Source organism: Schistocerca cancellata, chromosome 3, assembly GCF_023864275.1.
Source record: "Schistocerca cancellata isolate TAMUIC-IGC-003103 chromosome 3, iqSchCanc2.1, whole genome shotgun sequence".
NCBI classification, from domain to species: Eukaryota; Metazoa; Arthropoda; class Insecta; order Orthoptera; family Acrididae; genus Schistocerca; species Schistocerca cancellata.
The window spans coordinates 853,525,438-853,542,670 of NC_064628.1; the positions used below are offsets into that span (position 1 = coordinate 853,525,438).

At 39.8% G+C, this 17,233-nt stretch overlaps 1 protein-coding gene across 2 annotated transcripts in view; it reads left to right on the top strand.

Moving 5' to 3' along the window:
- LOC126177122 (inactive pancreatic lipase-related protein 1) overlaps nt 1–16,475 on the top strand; it is a 118,825-nt gene extending 102,350 nt beyond the window's left edge. For both annotated transcript variants that reach the window (XM_049924392.1, XM_049924391.1), the window contains 2 exons: nt 6,695–6,854; nt 16,146–16,475. In XM_049924392.1, the coding sequence (XP_049780349.1) occupies nt 6,695–6,854; nt 16,146–16,224 (239 nt within the window). In that variant the 3' untranslated portion in view covers nt 16,225–16,475. The remainder of the gene's footprint in view (nt 1–6,694; nt 6,855–16,145) is intronic.
- Nucleotides 16,476–17,233: the final 758 nt, after the last annotated feature.

The following is a 17,233-nucleotide window of genomic DNA, read 5'->3' on the forward strand; positions in this document are numbered from 1 at the left end:
GTATGGTTGTGCCATATACTGCTAGAGAGACTGACGCGTGCGCACTTTTGATGTTGCATAATGCCAGTTTGGTTTCACGCCGAAGAGAAGGTGGTCACACAAGTTACCATCCACTACTGAACATGCAGGCAAGTAAGCAGGAACAACAAGGAGTGATTCGATTTTAGGAAGCGGAGGAAGCTGGGGGCCGTGAAATGTATTGACGAATGAAGGCTGTGTATGGTGAGTACGGTCTGAGTCATTCAAGTGTTGCGGAATGGCGCAAACAATTCCTTGAGGGGCACGAGTCACTGGAAGACAATGCTCATCCTGGACAGGCTCATTATGTCATCACACTGGAAATGGTTGTGGAAGTGAATCTTTAGTCTTGGATAACCACAGAATCACCATGGATGAGATCCACCAGTTACTGGGTATTAGCATGGGCACCACCTGCACCACAATGCCTGGATTCGACAGCAGCCTACTAGCTTCTTCAAGGATCGAATCGACTGGCTGGTGTCACAATGGGATAAATGTGACAACAGTTTCTGACTTGTATGCATGTCACCCATCACTTGCGACACCATTGTAAATTCAAAGTTAAGTATTGTCAATCTTCTTATTGGTAATAAAAACTATTAATCTGATTTGCTTGGATTGTTGTGTAGCTATCTGAGAAACCAGCATCCTTTAGGCACTCTATAAGAGACGAATGGACCGGATCCCACAGGATGTATGATAGATTATAGTTAGAAGAGGGTCTAACTCGGCCGCAAATTCAGTATGGAATCTGACAGGGATTCCATCGGGGCCTGGAGCTCTGTTTAATTTTAGCAATTTCAGCTGTTTCTATACACCACTGACACTAATATATACTTCTTTCATCTTTTCTGTGGTAAGAGTATTAAATTGGAGTGATTCTCCTGGGTTTCCATCCATAAAGGAATTTTAAAAATAGAATTAAGCATTTCAGCTTTTGTTTGCTACCCTAAATTTCAGCTCCTGTCTCATTCATTAGGGACCAGTCCTTCCACTTGACTTGAAACCAAAGGGCCATGATTAGTTCTAAGGGCAATGCTGCAAATTGTAAGCTTTGTTGAAACTGTGTGCAAGGCTGGTCTTCTTAGTCCTTCTTTGCCATTCATTGGAATGACCCAAGAATTACCTCAGTGCCCAGATGACAGGCATCAGTAGTTCCAACGTGCACCACAATCTACAGTCAGTTACATCTTGTACCCTCAATGGCTGCTGGAATAGCCTCTTCAACAGCTGCTGGAATAGCCTCTTCAACATGCTGAATGAGGCCTCCAAGCACACACACTGAGTGCACCTGGTGTCTTTTCTTTTCCTGACCCTTGCTGCCGTTTCCCTAAGGTGCACCATCATTTGCCTTACATTTGAGTTGCTGATGATTAATAGATCCCTACCCTTTTGCATTTGCCTCCTCCTGACACCGGATAAAAGAGATTTCCCCAAAACAGGCGACACGAGTCCCACTGGCTCAGTTTCAGTGAAAGAAAGCACTTCAACTTGTTAGTTAAGGGGACCAGTATAATACCCTGAGACCTCCCTTGTCCTAGTGCACCCTGTACAGGACAGCTAGATCTACCATTGACACATCACTCACAGGCATGTGGACGAATAATGACAGATCCTGTACTTTCACAGAGGAGACAGTATCCACAGAAGAGGACAGTGCTTGAGGTGCCTCTGGTATATGAGTCACGATAGCTCTTCCAACACACTGATTCACAGCAATTGCTAATCATTTGACAGTAGTCAAGGCGATATCCAGCTGCTTACGATCATCAAACAACTCATCTCATGTTCGAGTAAAGCATTCACAGTGGGGTTGCATTTCAGCTGGTGCAATGTATTACAAGGCAGTGAACAAATAACTTTAAATTAAGCCCACTGATTATTTCTTAAATACATGTAACAAGATTTCTATTAAAGCAACACAAAAATCTGTGGTAAAAATTTCTAGTTTCTCAAAACATTTTGATGTCATTTATAGTTTTTAGCAAACTCGAAAACAGAATATACAGGGCTACTACATGTAACACAATATATTAGTTAGAAAATCTGCTACAGTAACTAAATCGCAAATGCTGATTTGTTACAAATTCAAGTAAAACAAGATCAGAAGTGCATGGAATGGTTATGACAAAGTGGGTTGCAAGCACTTCATCATGAGATTATTAACTTGTGTGAGAAAAATTAGACTCATAGCTTTGTGCCTGTGAAAAACATGTAGGTAAAGGAACAATGAGCTTTAAATGCACGTCTGTCTATCACTATAGTTTTGCAAGTGCTAATTGAAAAACAAAAGATATGATTTTGTGCAAAAGGTAAGGACAACAAATCAGCCATGATCCTGAATGGCAAGAGCTGCACAGGCAGAGTTATCTCACTTTTAGTAGAAGAGATATCACTCTTAATCATTTTGCAGTTACATTTTTTTGTAGCAATGCTACAGAGTTAATTTTTCTTTTCAAATCATATTAGAATTGTGATAAACTCACTATAATTCATTTTTGTGATTCAAGACAAAAAGCTATAGCCAGTATTCTTGCCAACTCGGAGATCCTCTTCAATGGTGTTGCTGCATGATACCCTCACCTGGCTGACCATTTCACTGGTGGCAACCATTTTTTGGCCATGGAATCCGCAGACTGACAGAGGGATAATGCCGACACCACTGTAGATCTCATGGAGCAGGATGCTCCAGCCTCTTTGCCCTGTAGCAGTGAGTCTTCGAAGGCTGGCACTTGGCAGCTGCTGAGGTGGCACCCCTTCATTTTTTCCCTCCTTACCCTTCCCTGTCATGTCTCTCTTCCAGCGGAACATTCATGGCCTTAGATCCAACAATTAGGACTTACCAGTGCTCTGAATCACAGCTCCAGTCATTTTCTGCTTCCAGGAAACATTGCATTTATTTCTGGTCAACTCTGCCCTTCCCGCTGAGGATGGTATTCCAAATCAAACCATCTCACTGACACCTGGCTGCAAACTGTTGCAGTCAGCATTTTTCTTCCTCACTTCACCATTTCTCTTTGTACTGTCTATATCACTCCATCACTCAGTGTCGCCAGGGCAGACTTCCTCCAGCTTCTTGGGCAATTCTACCCTCTCAGAACCTGTCAGAGAGGTGCCCTCTTGGCTGGCCTTCTCAATCAACTTAACCTAATCTACCTTAACACTGGAGCACCCATGCTCCTTTCAGACTCCACACACACCTATTCCCATCTGGACCTCTCATTATGCACTGTCCTGCTTGGCCGTCCTCTAGAGTGGTCCGTTCTATCTGACAAGTAGTCGAGCGTCCATTTCTCATGTGCTATCCATTTTCTGACTCCTACCCCACCTACATGTAAACCCAATTGACAGTTTTCTAAGGCCGATTGGAGGTTTTACTCCTCCCTGGCGACCTTTGACAAACATTTCTGCACTTGTGATGACCAGGTAGAATATCTTACAAATGTTATCTTTACTGCCACAGAACATCGCATTCTTCACACTTCATCTTTACCGTGCCATGTCCAGGTTTCTTGGTGGACTGAAGCGAGCCCGAGCCATGGTGCAATTCATGCACAGAGCCATACTTACCGTGTTTTTAACAGTCATCCTATGATGGCAAACTACATTTGTTATAAACAGTTGCATGCGCAGTGTCAAGATAGCTGGATTTCATTTACTAGTTCTTTTAAGTGTTTCACTCTCTCTTCTGTTGTGTGGGCCAACCTCCCACAGCTCTCTGGGACCATGATCCATTCCCCAGTTTTTGTCCCAACCATAGCAGATGATGTCACTGTGGTCCCTATTGCTATTTCCAACATCTTGGGCCATTTTGCAGAGATTTCGAGCTCCACATACTATCAGCCTGGCTTCTTCCATCGGAAATGAGTGGAAGAGGCTCAGGTGAGACTCTTCTCCTCTCAGAATCATGAAAGCTACAACATTACCTTTACTATGCAGGAGCTAGAGCTTGCTCGCGTGTCTCCTATCTTCCACCCCAGGGCTGGACAGTGTTCATATTCAGATGTTGCAGCAGTTTTGCTGTGGGCAAGCACTTTCTCCTTCATACGTACAATCGCATATGGGCACATGGCATGTTTATTAGATGCTTTAATGAAGCCACTGTCACACCCATACCCATACCCATACCCATACCCGGTAAGGACAAACACCTCCCTTCTAGCTACCACCCAATTTCTCTCACCAGCTGTATTTGCAAGGTGATAGAATATATGATTAATGCCCAGCTGGTATGGTGGGCTTGATTCTCACAATTTGCGAACCACTGCACAATGTGGATTTTGTGTGCACCGGTCTGCAGTTGACCATTTTGTCACTTCACCAACGTATGTCATGAATTGTTTTCTGTGGAAATACCAGACTGTGGCCAGGTTGTTTGATTTGGAGAGAGCCTATGACACCTGCTGGAGGACTGGTATTGTCCGTACACTCTACATGTGGGGCTTCAGAGACAGACTGCCTGCCCCGTTTCCTTCGGAAATTTTTTAAAAACCTAGTTTTCAAGGTATATGTGGCTCCTGTCTTGTCAGATACCTTTATCCAGGAAAATGGTATGCCTCAGGGCTCTGCCTTGAGCGTCCTCTCATTTGCTATTACCATTAACCCTATTATGGACTCTCTGCCATTTCATTGACGATTTTGCAATCTATTGCAGTTCTCCATGGACTTATCTCCTTGCAGCACCTTCACCAATGTCTCAATCTTCTTTACTCATGGAGCTTTGAGAATGGCTTTTACTTTTCCACTGACAAAATTGTTTGTATGAATTTGTGGTGGAGCAATTTGTTTCTTCCACTGTCTTTACAGCTTGGGCATGTTGCTCTTTCATTTGCTGAAACTATGAAAGTCTTGGGGCTCATCCTTGATAGGAAACTTGCTTGGTCCTCCCATGTATCTTATCTGGCCATTTGCTGTACCCAGTGTCCTACATGTCCTAAGTGGTACTCCTGGTGAGCGGATAGGATCACCCTCCTCCATTTGTACTGATCCCTTATCGAAACTAGACTATGGGTGTTTTGTTTATTCATCTACATGTCTATTCCTTTATACCACCTAAATACAATCTGCCATTGTGGCATCTGTTTGGCCACTGGCACCTTTTACACTAGCCCAGTTGCAAGTCTGTGCAGAAGCTGCTGGACTACTGCGTCATACCAGCGTGATATCCCCCTCAGCGGATATGTATGCCATTTGTCTGCCATGCCTGGCCACAAATCCCATGCCTCCTCCTATGATGATTCTTTTTACCCACCAGTTGCAGTTCATCGTCGTAGATAATTAACTGATCATCAAAGCTTGCCTTTTGTATTCAACAATGGAAAATCCAGGATGGAATGTAACAATAGTATGAAAAGGATCGTTGCAACACAACTTCTTTCTTACCTCCTGGAGTTCACTTAGGCTAATACTCTGGCAGCGTAACTTCATGCTACCTGCCACTTTCCCAATGGGTGTGAACCCCTCACCAACTTGGCTTTGTGTGGTGGCCTGTGTTCACTTTGGACCTCATTTGCTTTCTAAGGACACTACTCCAGATTTGATCTATCACTGAAAGTTCCTTGACCATTGTGCAGAACTTAGTGATAGTACCTTTGTATTCACTGGTGGCTCTCGGACTGACCATGATGTTGGGTGTGTCTTCGTCACTGGCACCGACCATTTTTGGTATAAGCTTTTGGAACACTGCTCAGTATTTACCGCAGAGCTCTTCACCTTATATCAGGCCACACAGTACATTCAACGACACAGGCTTTTCAACTGTGTCATTTGCTCTGATTCTTTCATTGTCCTTCAGAGCCTCTGTATGATGTACACAGTCCGTATCTTAATGCAACAGGTTCAAGAAAGCTTCCATATGCTCACTCTTGAGGGAGCCACTGTGATGTTTATGTGGGGCCCTGTTCATGTTGGTCTGATGGGAAATGAGGCTGCTGACACTGCTGCAGTTCTATCTCAGCCCACTAGTTCTTCCATTCCTTCTGATGATCTCCATATTGCCATCTGTCAGCAGGTGGTGTCACTGCTGGTCTTCCCTTCATAGAAATAAGTTCTTGGGAATTAACTCTCTCCCAGCAGCTTGGTCCACCTTCTCAGCTCCCTCTCCATGAGGACTCATTTTAACTAGGATGTGTTGTGGGGACTGTTGTTATAGCCATCAACATTTGGTAAGTGGTGTTCCCCCACCACTTTGTGTTCATTGTCATCAATCTATGACAGTTCACAATTTCCTGACATACTGTCCTTTTTTCCAACCACTTAAGTTCTAATGTATGTTTGCCATCTCAGTTATTGGCCGTTTTAGCGAACAACATGTGGGCTGTTGACTGCATTTTATTTTTTATTCATTGTAGCAGTATAGCAAAGGATGTTTAATCTTTATTTCATGACCTCCATTGTCCCTGCAGCGTATTTTGTGGACCTTTCTGCAAGAGTAAGTCCCTGTTTTTAGCTGTCTTTCCTTCTGTCAATTGAGCTTAACATGCAGTTACTTTAAACTCCTTTCTCGTGTAGTGTACCAAGATTCTGGTGTGGGCACGTTTAATCTTAGCTGCATTAATTGAACTTTAAACCAAAATATTTTTGTATGAGAGGTAGCTTTTCTGCATATGTTGCACTGCTGACAACTGAGATATAAATGAACTGGAAAATAACTATTTATTCTGTATTTTTGTAGACTTATGCAGCCACTGGAGATCCTGGGAATTCTATGCTGAATCCCTGTTGAAAGAAGAATCATTTCTTGCTGTTACTTGCAACTCTTGGGGCGACTTCCAGAAAGAAAGATGTCCCACGCAATCAGGACTGGCTGTTATGGGTTTCAAGGCTGATCCAAAGTAAGTGGAAGATGGAAAAAAAGTAACAATCAGTTTGAGCATTTAGAATGTAGTGCAGACCAATAGCTTACACATGTATAGGGAATATATAGTTGTGCTACAAGTAATATAATCCTGAACAGCTCAATGATGAGATCTGTGCTTCTCATGCAATGACACAAGGACCATTTCATTGTGGAGGCAATCATTTACAATAGTAACAGTAATGCTGAGGCTAAGCACTGTCTTGTTGAAAAATAGCCTTAGAATTGTTTAAAGGAGAATAATGTCTCAGGCTCTAAAGCCTCCCTGTTATAGCTGTATTCAGAATGCCATCAATCCATCAGTACAAGCTGACAGGCTGAGTACACTGTGATAGCATCTGTAGGACAAATTGACCCGACTTGCCGGCCGAAGTGGCTGCGCGGTTCTGGCGCTGCAGTCTGGAACCGCGAGACCGCTACGGTCGCAGGTTCGAATCCTGCCTCGGGCATGGATGTGTGTGATGTCCTTAGGTTAGTTAGGTTTAACTAGTTCTAAGTTCTAGGGGACTAATGACCTCAGCAGTTGAGTCCCATAGTGCTCAGAGCCATTTGAACCATTTTTGACCCGACTTAGTCAGGCCCAAGTGTCAGGAGACAGTGGTCATGTGTGTGTAAGCTGTGCTTATGGGAATATGTGTGTGTTTCCTATTTTGGGTGAAGGACTTTCTTTGCGCAAAAACTTAAATGGCTACCTCCCTTTTTCATTGAGCCTGTCTGTGGCTCAGCATCCCTATGTGGTGCATAGCAGTCTATCATTTTCACAATATCAAACAGTGAGAAGTCCAGGATGGAATAACAATAATAGTATGAATAGGATACATTAATAGTCACCATATAGAGGAGACAGCGAGTTGCAGACAGGCACAACTGTACATTTATGCATTCAGTCAGTTTTTAGTTTGTGTGTGTGTGTGGGGGGGGGGGGGGGGTCAGAATCTTGTCACCCATTATTTCGATAACTGCAAATCCTAACTGTACCCTCCATATACATTTATGAAATTATTATCTTCCTACACAGCAGGCAAAAATTATTTGAGGAAAATAATTTTAACCACACATACAACACAAGAAATAAAAATAATTTTATGCTTCCCACACACAAATTGAAACTATATGAACGGGCTCCACAGTATATGCAGATGATTATATATAACAAATTAATGGGCAAAAATATATTTAATGTTAAGCCAGAGATCCTAAAAATAAGGCTACATCAGATTCTGGGGGAAAAATGCTACTATTCAAAGGAAGAATTTTTAGAGGATGACATGATAATACGAGCTAGGATAATTTAGTGTTAGATTTTTAGATACTATTTTTGTTATTGTTATTATTATTATGATGCTGTATATAAACATTAGCTTTCTTTGTTTATAGTAAAATTTTACCAAACTTTTGACATGTCTCCTGTACCTGAATCAAATGATTTTTATTATGTATGTTATGAGACTAATAAACCACATTTCACAATTCACTATCTTCTAAATCAAATAAATTATCCAAAAGAGCAAGATGAATACAAAAAAAAACTAAAAATCAATTTTAAAAAACTACAACAGTTTCACATTTACATGAAATAGGAAAGAAAATCAATAATACTGGTACGATGTACCTTACATGACGCACTACATCATACCAGTATTATTGATTTTATTTCCTATTTCATTAACTTACTGAGGTAGGGAAAAATGACTAATGCCTCTACATGGCATGATGTCTCTTATCTTTTTCTCATGATTCCTATGTGAGATACATGTTGGTGGTTGCATAATAGCAGCACAGTTGTCTTCAAATGCAGGTCTTCTAAATTTTACCAACTCTTGAGAACTATTTAATCTTTCTTCCAAGGTATTACATTTAAGTTTGCTGAGCATTTATATTAAACTTTTGTATGAGCTGTACTGATTTGTATCAATCCTAGTAATGTGTTTCTGAATTAGTCCGATGTCTGTTGTCATGCCTACTTGAGAAGTACTCCCAAAACTAGAAGAAAATGTTCTAGAATCGGTCACACTACCATCCTGAATGTGATTTTCTTTATAGCTGCATTGCACTTTCCTAAAACCATTCCAGCAAACCTGTTTTCCATTTGCCTTCCCTGTTACTGATTTTACATGATTGCTCTATTTCATATTGCTTCTTAGTATTACCCCTAAATACTTACATGCTGTGACAGCTCAAGATGGTCACAACTAATTTTGTAATCAGATATTATTGGGCCTTTTTCTCTATGCCCGTGAGACTTGGACCCTTACAAATGACAGAGAAATAAGATTAAAGTGTCTGAAATGAGATTCCAAAGAGCTGTGGAGGAATGTAGAAAATCAGATGAAATAAAAAAAATGAAGAGAAAATGGTTAAATGTTGAACCAATAAATGATAAACAGATGAATGTAGATGTAAATAGACGGGCCACGTGGAAGGACTGCCAAAGTGGAATTTATCACTACAAGCAATAAAATGCATACATCGTGGAACAAACAAGTGTGGAAAGCAACAAGAAGAGATTAGGCTGTCATAGAGCAAGTGGCCAGCCTCCTTTTTACCAAGAGGCTGGCCTGCAATTCGAACATGCCACTTATACACGGCAAGGTCACGCGTTAACACAGGTAGAGGCAATCACAGGAGCCGGGTAGCAATCACTTATCAGCTACAGCACAGGCAACAGCATTGAACAGAGCCATTGAGCCATGCTGCACTACAATAGGCGATACAGATGACACACAAGACGTGGGACAAGCATCACATGTTATCCCTGACAGTCAAGAGGATGATTATGGTGGTGGTGGTAGTGGTGATGTGAGATTGGCACACAATGTGGTCACACAGCAATAGTGCTGCTGGGCCTACTTCTATGCCTTCTCCCTGCACTCTTAATCATTTACTGCTGGTACATTGTTCTACATTATCTTCAGAGTTCTTTCCGAGTATTGTATTTTTCACACATAGCAATATATTTTAATGTAGGATAGTCAGGCAACAGAATGAAAAGGTTAAGAAGAGAGATTTGATAATTTACAAAGATGTCCAGATGAAAGGCTTGCATTTACATCAGCAGAGACCTCTAGCAGCTAGCTATGTATATCAAGCTCCAAAAATTTGTAAAATCTGCCATAAGCAAAAGTGTGTTTTGGAGTTCACTGCATATAAGTTTTCCATATTTGTAAACTATCTTTGATTTCTTCATAATTATGATATTCATCAAAGGACAGCTCAAAATTCATCAGCTGATGTACAGTTGTTGCTTTCTGCTAAATTGATTTCTTGTAGTGTTACTTGACTTAACAATGACAATGTTTGCCAAGATGATGAATCAAATGGGAAGTAAGACAACCATCATTAACTTATCCATTAACAACTTTCATAAGTTAACTATCTTACTTGGAAATTTCGTAAGACCTTCATATTTCTAAATACATGCATCAATTTTGTTACTTATTACTGAAATCTCAGTTCTCTAAACAGTTCTATATTTAGAGGTCACACAAGATAACTTGATTCCAGCACAGATATGCAGTCTTATTCTGAGCATTTGGAGAGTCCAACTCTCTGCTCTTTAGAGGCAGCCACATCTGAGCTATGTGCTTAATCCATTATGAATGAAACAGTCTCTCCTATGTGCATGACAGCTGCTTTGCAATCTTTTTCAGACAATTTTAAAGAAACTGTTCAATAAATGAAATAACTGGTCATCTCACATTTGTCATATTTCCACATTAAGCAAGTTACTACATAAATTCAAACAGTTTGCAATTAAAAGTATGGGTCGCCATTAGCTTGCATTTGCTGTGTATTAGGTCATATGAAAGCTGTTCAAAAGGTATCACTTTTATTTTAAACTTGTCTGCAAGTTCTCTGATCATGGTTCATAAACCCTGTATCACCAGGGTTCTTATGTGATCAATAACAACCTCATCTGTAGATGTTGAGGACCTACTTGAATGAGCTTCACTCTTCACAAATGAGCAGCCATTTTTGAAACTGTTGTACCACCACTTTATATGTGTGGTAAACATTGCTTCATTCCCAAACAGTTGTCGAATCTTGCACATTGTGTCAACTTCAGTATCACCAAGCTTAAAAACAAAATTTGATGCAATAATGTCATTCCAACTTTCCTGTCATTTTTCCCACAACACAAACTCACTTATCAACAGCTACCCAGCAACTGCTTGTTTCTGCAGTAATGGAAAAAAAAAATCAGACATGTGCACTAATGCCTAGAAACATAGTGTGCGCATGCATCCTGATACCACTGTTGGTTTCAACAATAAAAAACAAGGTGGGATATTTTTTGACCAGCCTTTGTACTTTGCTGCACACAAAATGTAAACTTGAGAGATGTACAGGGTAATTCTGTGATGATGCTAGAAACTTTCAAGGACAACAGAGAAGGGTAAATGTATCAATTTAAAGTAAGAGACCCTGCTCCAGAAATGACCATTTCGAAAGCTGTAAGTGAAAATTATTTTGATGCCTCTGACAGTGAAATAGATGTAGTGGTACTGTTGCTACTAAGATTGTAGGGTAAGCAACTTTTAGAAGCTGTAGCATGGACCAAAACAGGGGAAAAATGCCTAATAAGCTTTAGGGCTCTGAAAGAGCAATGGGCAGTTGTTGCTATTCAGTACTGTGAGACATCTCTTCTACTGAAAAAAATGCACCTTTTTTCTTGTTTTGATCCATATTACCACCTCTCAAAGTTTCCTGCCCCACAATCTTAGCAAAACAGTACCAGTACTGGTACTCCATTGTCAGTGGTATCAGAATGATTTTCACTTACACTTTTGGACTCTAACATTTTTGGAGCAAGGTCTCTTGCCTCAAATTGATACATTTACCCTTCACCATTACACCTAAAAGTTTGCGTCATAATCATAGAATCACTCTGTATATCTCTCTCTAATCTTAAGGTAACAGAACTTTGTGTAGAGCACTCCCTTCTGCTCACGACTGCAAACAAGTGAAAGTGAAATATGCACAACGTCTCCCACACTTCATAAAATGTTTGAGATCACAGAGTTTTTGTCAAATGACTGTGCACAAAATTGAGACTATTTTGACATATAGCTGATATGCAAACTTTCTTGTCTATCACCACACATGAGTGAGTACAGATTTTTTCAATGAACTAATGTAATTATTTTAGGAGCTGTCAATAGCTGGTGAAACGTGAATTAGAACGGGTTTGCAACAAGATAACAGAAGAAATTCTGTTTATTTTCATACTGATAATGGGCTTTTCATAAGCTATTGAACTGACTTGTCCTCATTTTTTCGCTTATTAATAGACTATTTTAAGATTCTGTCATTGTGGTTTTGCAAACGAAGCTAATTTTAACATGGCAACGAGAAAGGGAAAATAAAGATTTACAAGTCACACAAAGCTAAATTGCTCCTTCCCTTGTGTTTCCAGCATAATCCTGTAACCTATTGTATTTTTAATAATAAATGATTGACTTGTCAAATTATCGATCATACTGGCATAACCTGTTAATACAATCAATTGCAAACTTGCTACCTGTACTACACAAGTCCTGATTGTGAGCAATCATCAGCTGTTGAACTGCACATTCCTTACCCTGTGGTGACCACCCACAATGGAGCCCCCACCACTACCACCATTCCCTGCCCTACTGTGCCATCTGTGCAGCTATGGGGCACATTATTTTGTTTTCAATATACCAGCATTGCTCAGGGACTTAGTGGTAAAGTGCCAGCCTACCAATCCAAAGGTGTTGTGTTTGATTCCCAGTCACTTCTAGGATTTTTATCTGTCATTGTTCACTTCCTTGATCTCTGGCAATGAGTATGAATGTGAAAAACTGCCAGTTGTGGCATGATTCAGAATCCCCATTAAACTGTATGTCTCCTAGTAAATGGATGGGGTAAGTCAGTTCAAAGGTTGGAGGAAGGAAAAGGCAATGCTACTTGTAATAGACTATACCTAGTAAAGTGCTGTGCTGTTCAAACCATCCTATAGCATTACAACATTTCACCTTCACTTACTTGTAGACTACTGATTTTGATTCAGTTGAGCTACGTTCTAATCCCATTCAGCAATACAGAATTATGATCTTGCCTACTCATCCTCCAACTGAAAGAAGCACAACTTCCAAGCTCCACAACTTCTGACTGTAATGGGGGAGCTGAGAGGGCAGATTTATGAGATTTACGAGATCTAAGAAAAACATGTCTTTGGCAAAGAAAAGAGGAAGACGAAAAAGTGGAGAATGCAAACAGTGGCAGCTGTAAAAAACCAAGCCAAGCTGTTGATTCCCACTAAGATCAAGAAGCCATTCATTCATCAGCTGCTCTTTTACTCAGCAGAATATTAAGATGCTATTGATCTCCAGTATGTTTACACTAATGATGATACAGACAAAAAAACTGATGATGGATAAAATTACATTACTTGTGTTGAATAAGGAAAAACAAACTTCCTGGCAGGCTGAAACTATGTGGGAGACCAGGACATGAATCTGGAATCTGGACTTTCAGAGGTGGTGATGATATTGACTGAGCTAAGTAGGAAAAATTCACAACCTGCTCTTATGGCTTTACTTGCTTCAGTATCTAGTCTCCTTCCTTCCGAACTTCACAAAAGCTCTAGTGCATGCAGAACAGCTTCTGTACAGTAAAGCTGTGAGAGCAGGTTGTGAGTCATGCCTGCTTAAGTCATTCAATAAGAACACGGCCTGTGAAAGAGCAGGTTCCGGATGCATATCCTGGTCTGCCACACAGTTTCAACCTGCCAGGAAGTTTCAAAGCAGTCTGCACTCTGCTGCAGAGTGATAGACTCAGTTTTGAAAGGGAAAACTTAGCTATGGTTCTAGTGTTCCAAGTGAGAGCAATGACACATGCCACAATCATCAGCTGTGATGAAGTTTAAAATGAAAACACTGCCCTTGGAAATGAAATTATTGTTAATAATTTTGTGACTGAATTCCTAGACCTTTCATGAAAGGGCTGCTGGATTAAGGAAATGCTTTGTGCATGGTAGGGTTTCATGAAAGGGCTGTTGGATTAAGGAAATTATTTCTAGCAATTCAATGTTGTTGGTACATTACCAAATGCTTATTCCATCCAATTGATCAAATGTACTGTGTTTAATTGTATCAACTGTATTTTATTATGATTCATTTTCTTAGCTACTAAAAAGCAGCATACCTCAAAATTTAAAATAATTTGTTGTTTAAAGTAAATCATTGGCTTAGTTATATTATCCAGCCTCATCATCTTAACTGCATATTTGGTTACAATGACAAACGTTCCTATAAGGAAGTTACTTTCTCGAGTTTCGGAGTAAAACATACATTTTAATGAGATTGTAGACAGATTCTACCAAGATTGTAGCCCCCCCCCCAAAAAAAGGGGATTGACAAAAACTATCCATAGCTTAAGACTGCTGTCTTACCCAACTTTTCCCTATATCAGCTCACCAGTGTGTTCATACCAGGAAAGAGTTACATGCTTAGAGGAATAACAGTTCCAATAAGTTTCTTCTGTTATAATGCAGAACATGATTAACTACAGGCAGTTAAAACTAAACTGGAATCACTCTTTATAGTTAACAATTTTTGCAAATTAACTGACTTCTTAAATGCATGCACCTGTTTCCTATATTAATATCCACACAAGGTATATGAGACTCACTTTTGTTTATTTACAACCAGAGAAATCTACAGGATGCACCTTGGAAACAGTGCAAGCTAACTTGAATCCATTTTCCAAAGCAAAGACTAGTCCACGCCATATCCAAATTCCACCTCGGTCTATGGCAAACAGTGCCCACCCTTGCCAGACCAGTAGCACATGCAATGCACATTCCACAGGCCACATCATAACTGACTCAGACCAACCCTTGGTTGGCTTATATACCAGATTTTTGGCATGGTCCTACCAGAAAGTGCTCCAGGTGACAAGGACCCTCTGGGTGGTGGTACCACAGCAGTCAACAGTAATGTTATGCCAGTTTTTCAATTATGTGTAGCATCAGATGGTGCCACTAGCTATGGGATGTAGTAGGAACTCACCTATGAAGTAGTTATATACTATATTTTTACATAGCAAGTGTCTTTAATGACAAGTGTTTGAATTCAAATTGTTAATGCAATGTGCTTTCTTTTGCGTTTGTTTACAGTGTGAGGTATGACAAAATTCAGTTTAACCTTGTGCATAGTAAATGGATACAATAAGGTTGTTCTGTAAATGCATGTTGTGTCCACAAATCCACAACTTTCCTAACCAGAAATATTTCCAAAATTAAATAAGAAGCCAATAACAGTGGCCATGAGAAGAATGTAATATGGATATTGGCTGTGGATGAAATGAGATTATTCAGGAGTTCATTGAGTCAAGGCCCCAGAGCCAGAGGGAACTCAACAGAACACATCCAACATACACTGAGGTGACAAAAGTCATGGAACACATCATAATATCACGTGACATGGCATGCATTCAACAAATTGTTGGAAGTATCTTGCAGAAATATTGAGACGTACTGCCCCTAGAGCCATCCATAATTGCGAAAATGTTGCCACTGTAGGATGTTGTGCACAAACTGACCTCTTGATTAAGACCCATAAATGTTTGACTGAATTCATGTTGGGCAATCTGGGTAGCCAAATCATTTGCTTGAATTGTCCAGAATGTTCTTCAAACCAATCCCAAACAATTGTGGCCAGATGACATGACATCGTTGTTTGAGAACATGAAATCCATGAATGGATACAAATGGTCTCCAAGTAGTCGAACCTAACTATTTCAGGTCAGTGATCGATTCAACTGGACCAAATGGTCACGAGACCAAGAGAGGTGTTCCAGGTGATGATGAGCTGTTGACAAAGACACTCTCATGGGTGATAACCCATTGATGCCAAATTTCACCACACTGTCTTAATGGATACGATCATCGTATGTCCCACATTGATTTCTCTCATTGTTTCATGAAATGTTGCTTGTTTGTCAGCAATGACAACTCTATGCAGGTGCTGCTGCTCTGTCATTATCTCAACACTGTCGGCCACTTCGTTGTCCATGGTGAGAGGTAATGCCTGACATTTGGTATTCTTCGCAGATTCTTGACACTGTGGATCTCTGAATATTGAATTCCCTAATGATTTCCAAAACCATCAGCATATGTGCATATCTCTATCCCATGACTTGTCACCTCTGTGTAGTACTTACATTAATCAAATTATGTAACTATCCACTGTATTGTTGAATACACAATATTGTTTAAACATATTTATTATTTCTTGCACAGGTTGAGAGGCTCATACTATTTGACTACAAACTCTGTGAGCCCATTTGGTCGTGGTGCAGCAGGAGCTGTTCCATTGTGATTCAAGCCACTATGCAGTGACAGTACTTCATGTACTCTGTGACCTCAGAGAGAAGTTAAACTATGGAGTTTGATATATCAACAGATAACAGTAGTTTGCAACATTTATGGCCAGTTCATTATACTATTAATAATTAATGTTATTTTTATATCCATATTACATAATTACAGTAAACATGTGGTGTGTTATTGACTCATTGTATGGATTTTGTATTGTGCCATATATATTTAATATTTTCACTCAGCGTTTTACGGGCCTTTACCAACATGGTTTGTTACACATATATTGAAATTATATGAATATATAAACAAAGATTATTTTATTTCAGAAACATTTCCACACATTCCTATGCACCATCACTGTAAATTTAATGTACTGGAAAGCCCTAGATGGAATTTAAAAAATGAAAGGAGTAAATGCATAGGCATTCACAATATAGTTGAGGCACTGAGTGGTTAACAGGCACATAAACAAGATTAAAAACTTAAGACAGTTATACTTTTACCAGAATGCTATGCACATCCTGTTGATGAACTTTTAAAAAGACAGCACCACTTATGTTATCATTTGTGTAACCTAAGATTGTAAAACACAGCAAAAGAAAACTGAAGACATTGCTTAGTTTTTGGGCAATGTCCTCCTTCAGAATATGAAAACCTGAGTTGTTTTAGCTACATTATTATCAGTCTTGCTGGCAGACACACATTGCTTCTCCCTTAAACATCAAATGAGGCTCAATGTAAATTTAATCCACATGTACATTTACCACAAGTTTTATGATGTTTCAAAAATTCTCCATATACTGCAATCTACATTTAAACTATTTAAACTGAACTGGACTATCGACTTTCTTACACTGCATGGATGACGCAAATTCAGGTAACTATTATTTTGTAAACAATGCTTACGGTAAATGTACATTAAGTGTAGCTGCCAATATGAGGGTTGGAACTTTAATCGTGACAACTATTTATTTACAGCTCGTACAAAACAGATACATGTTTCAAAG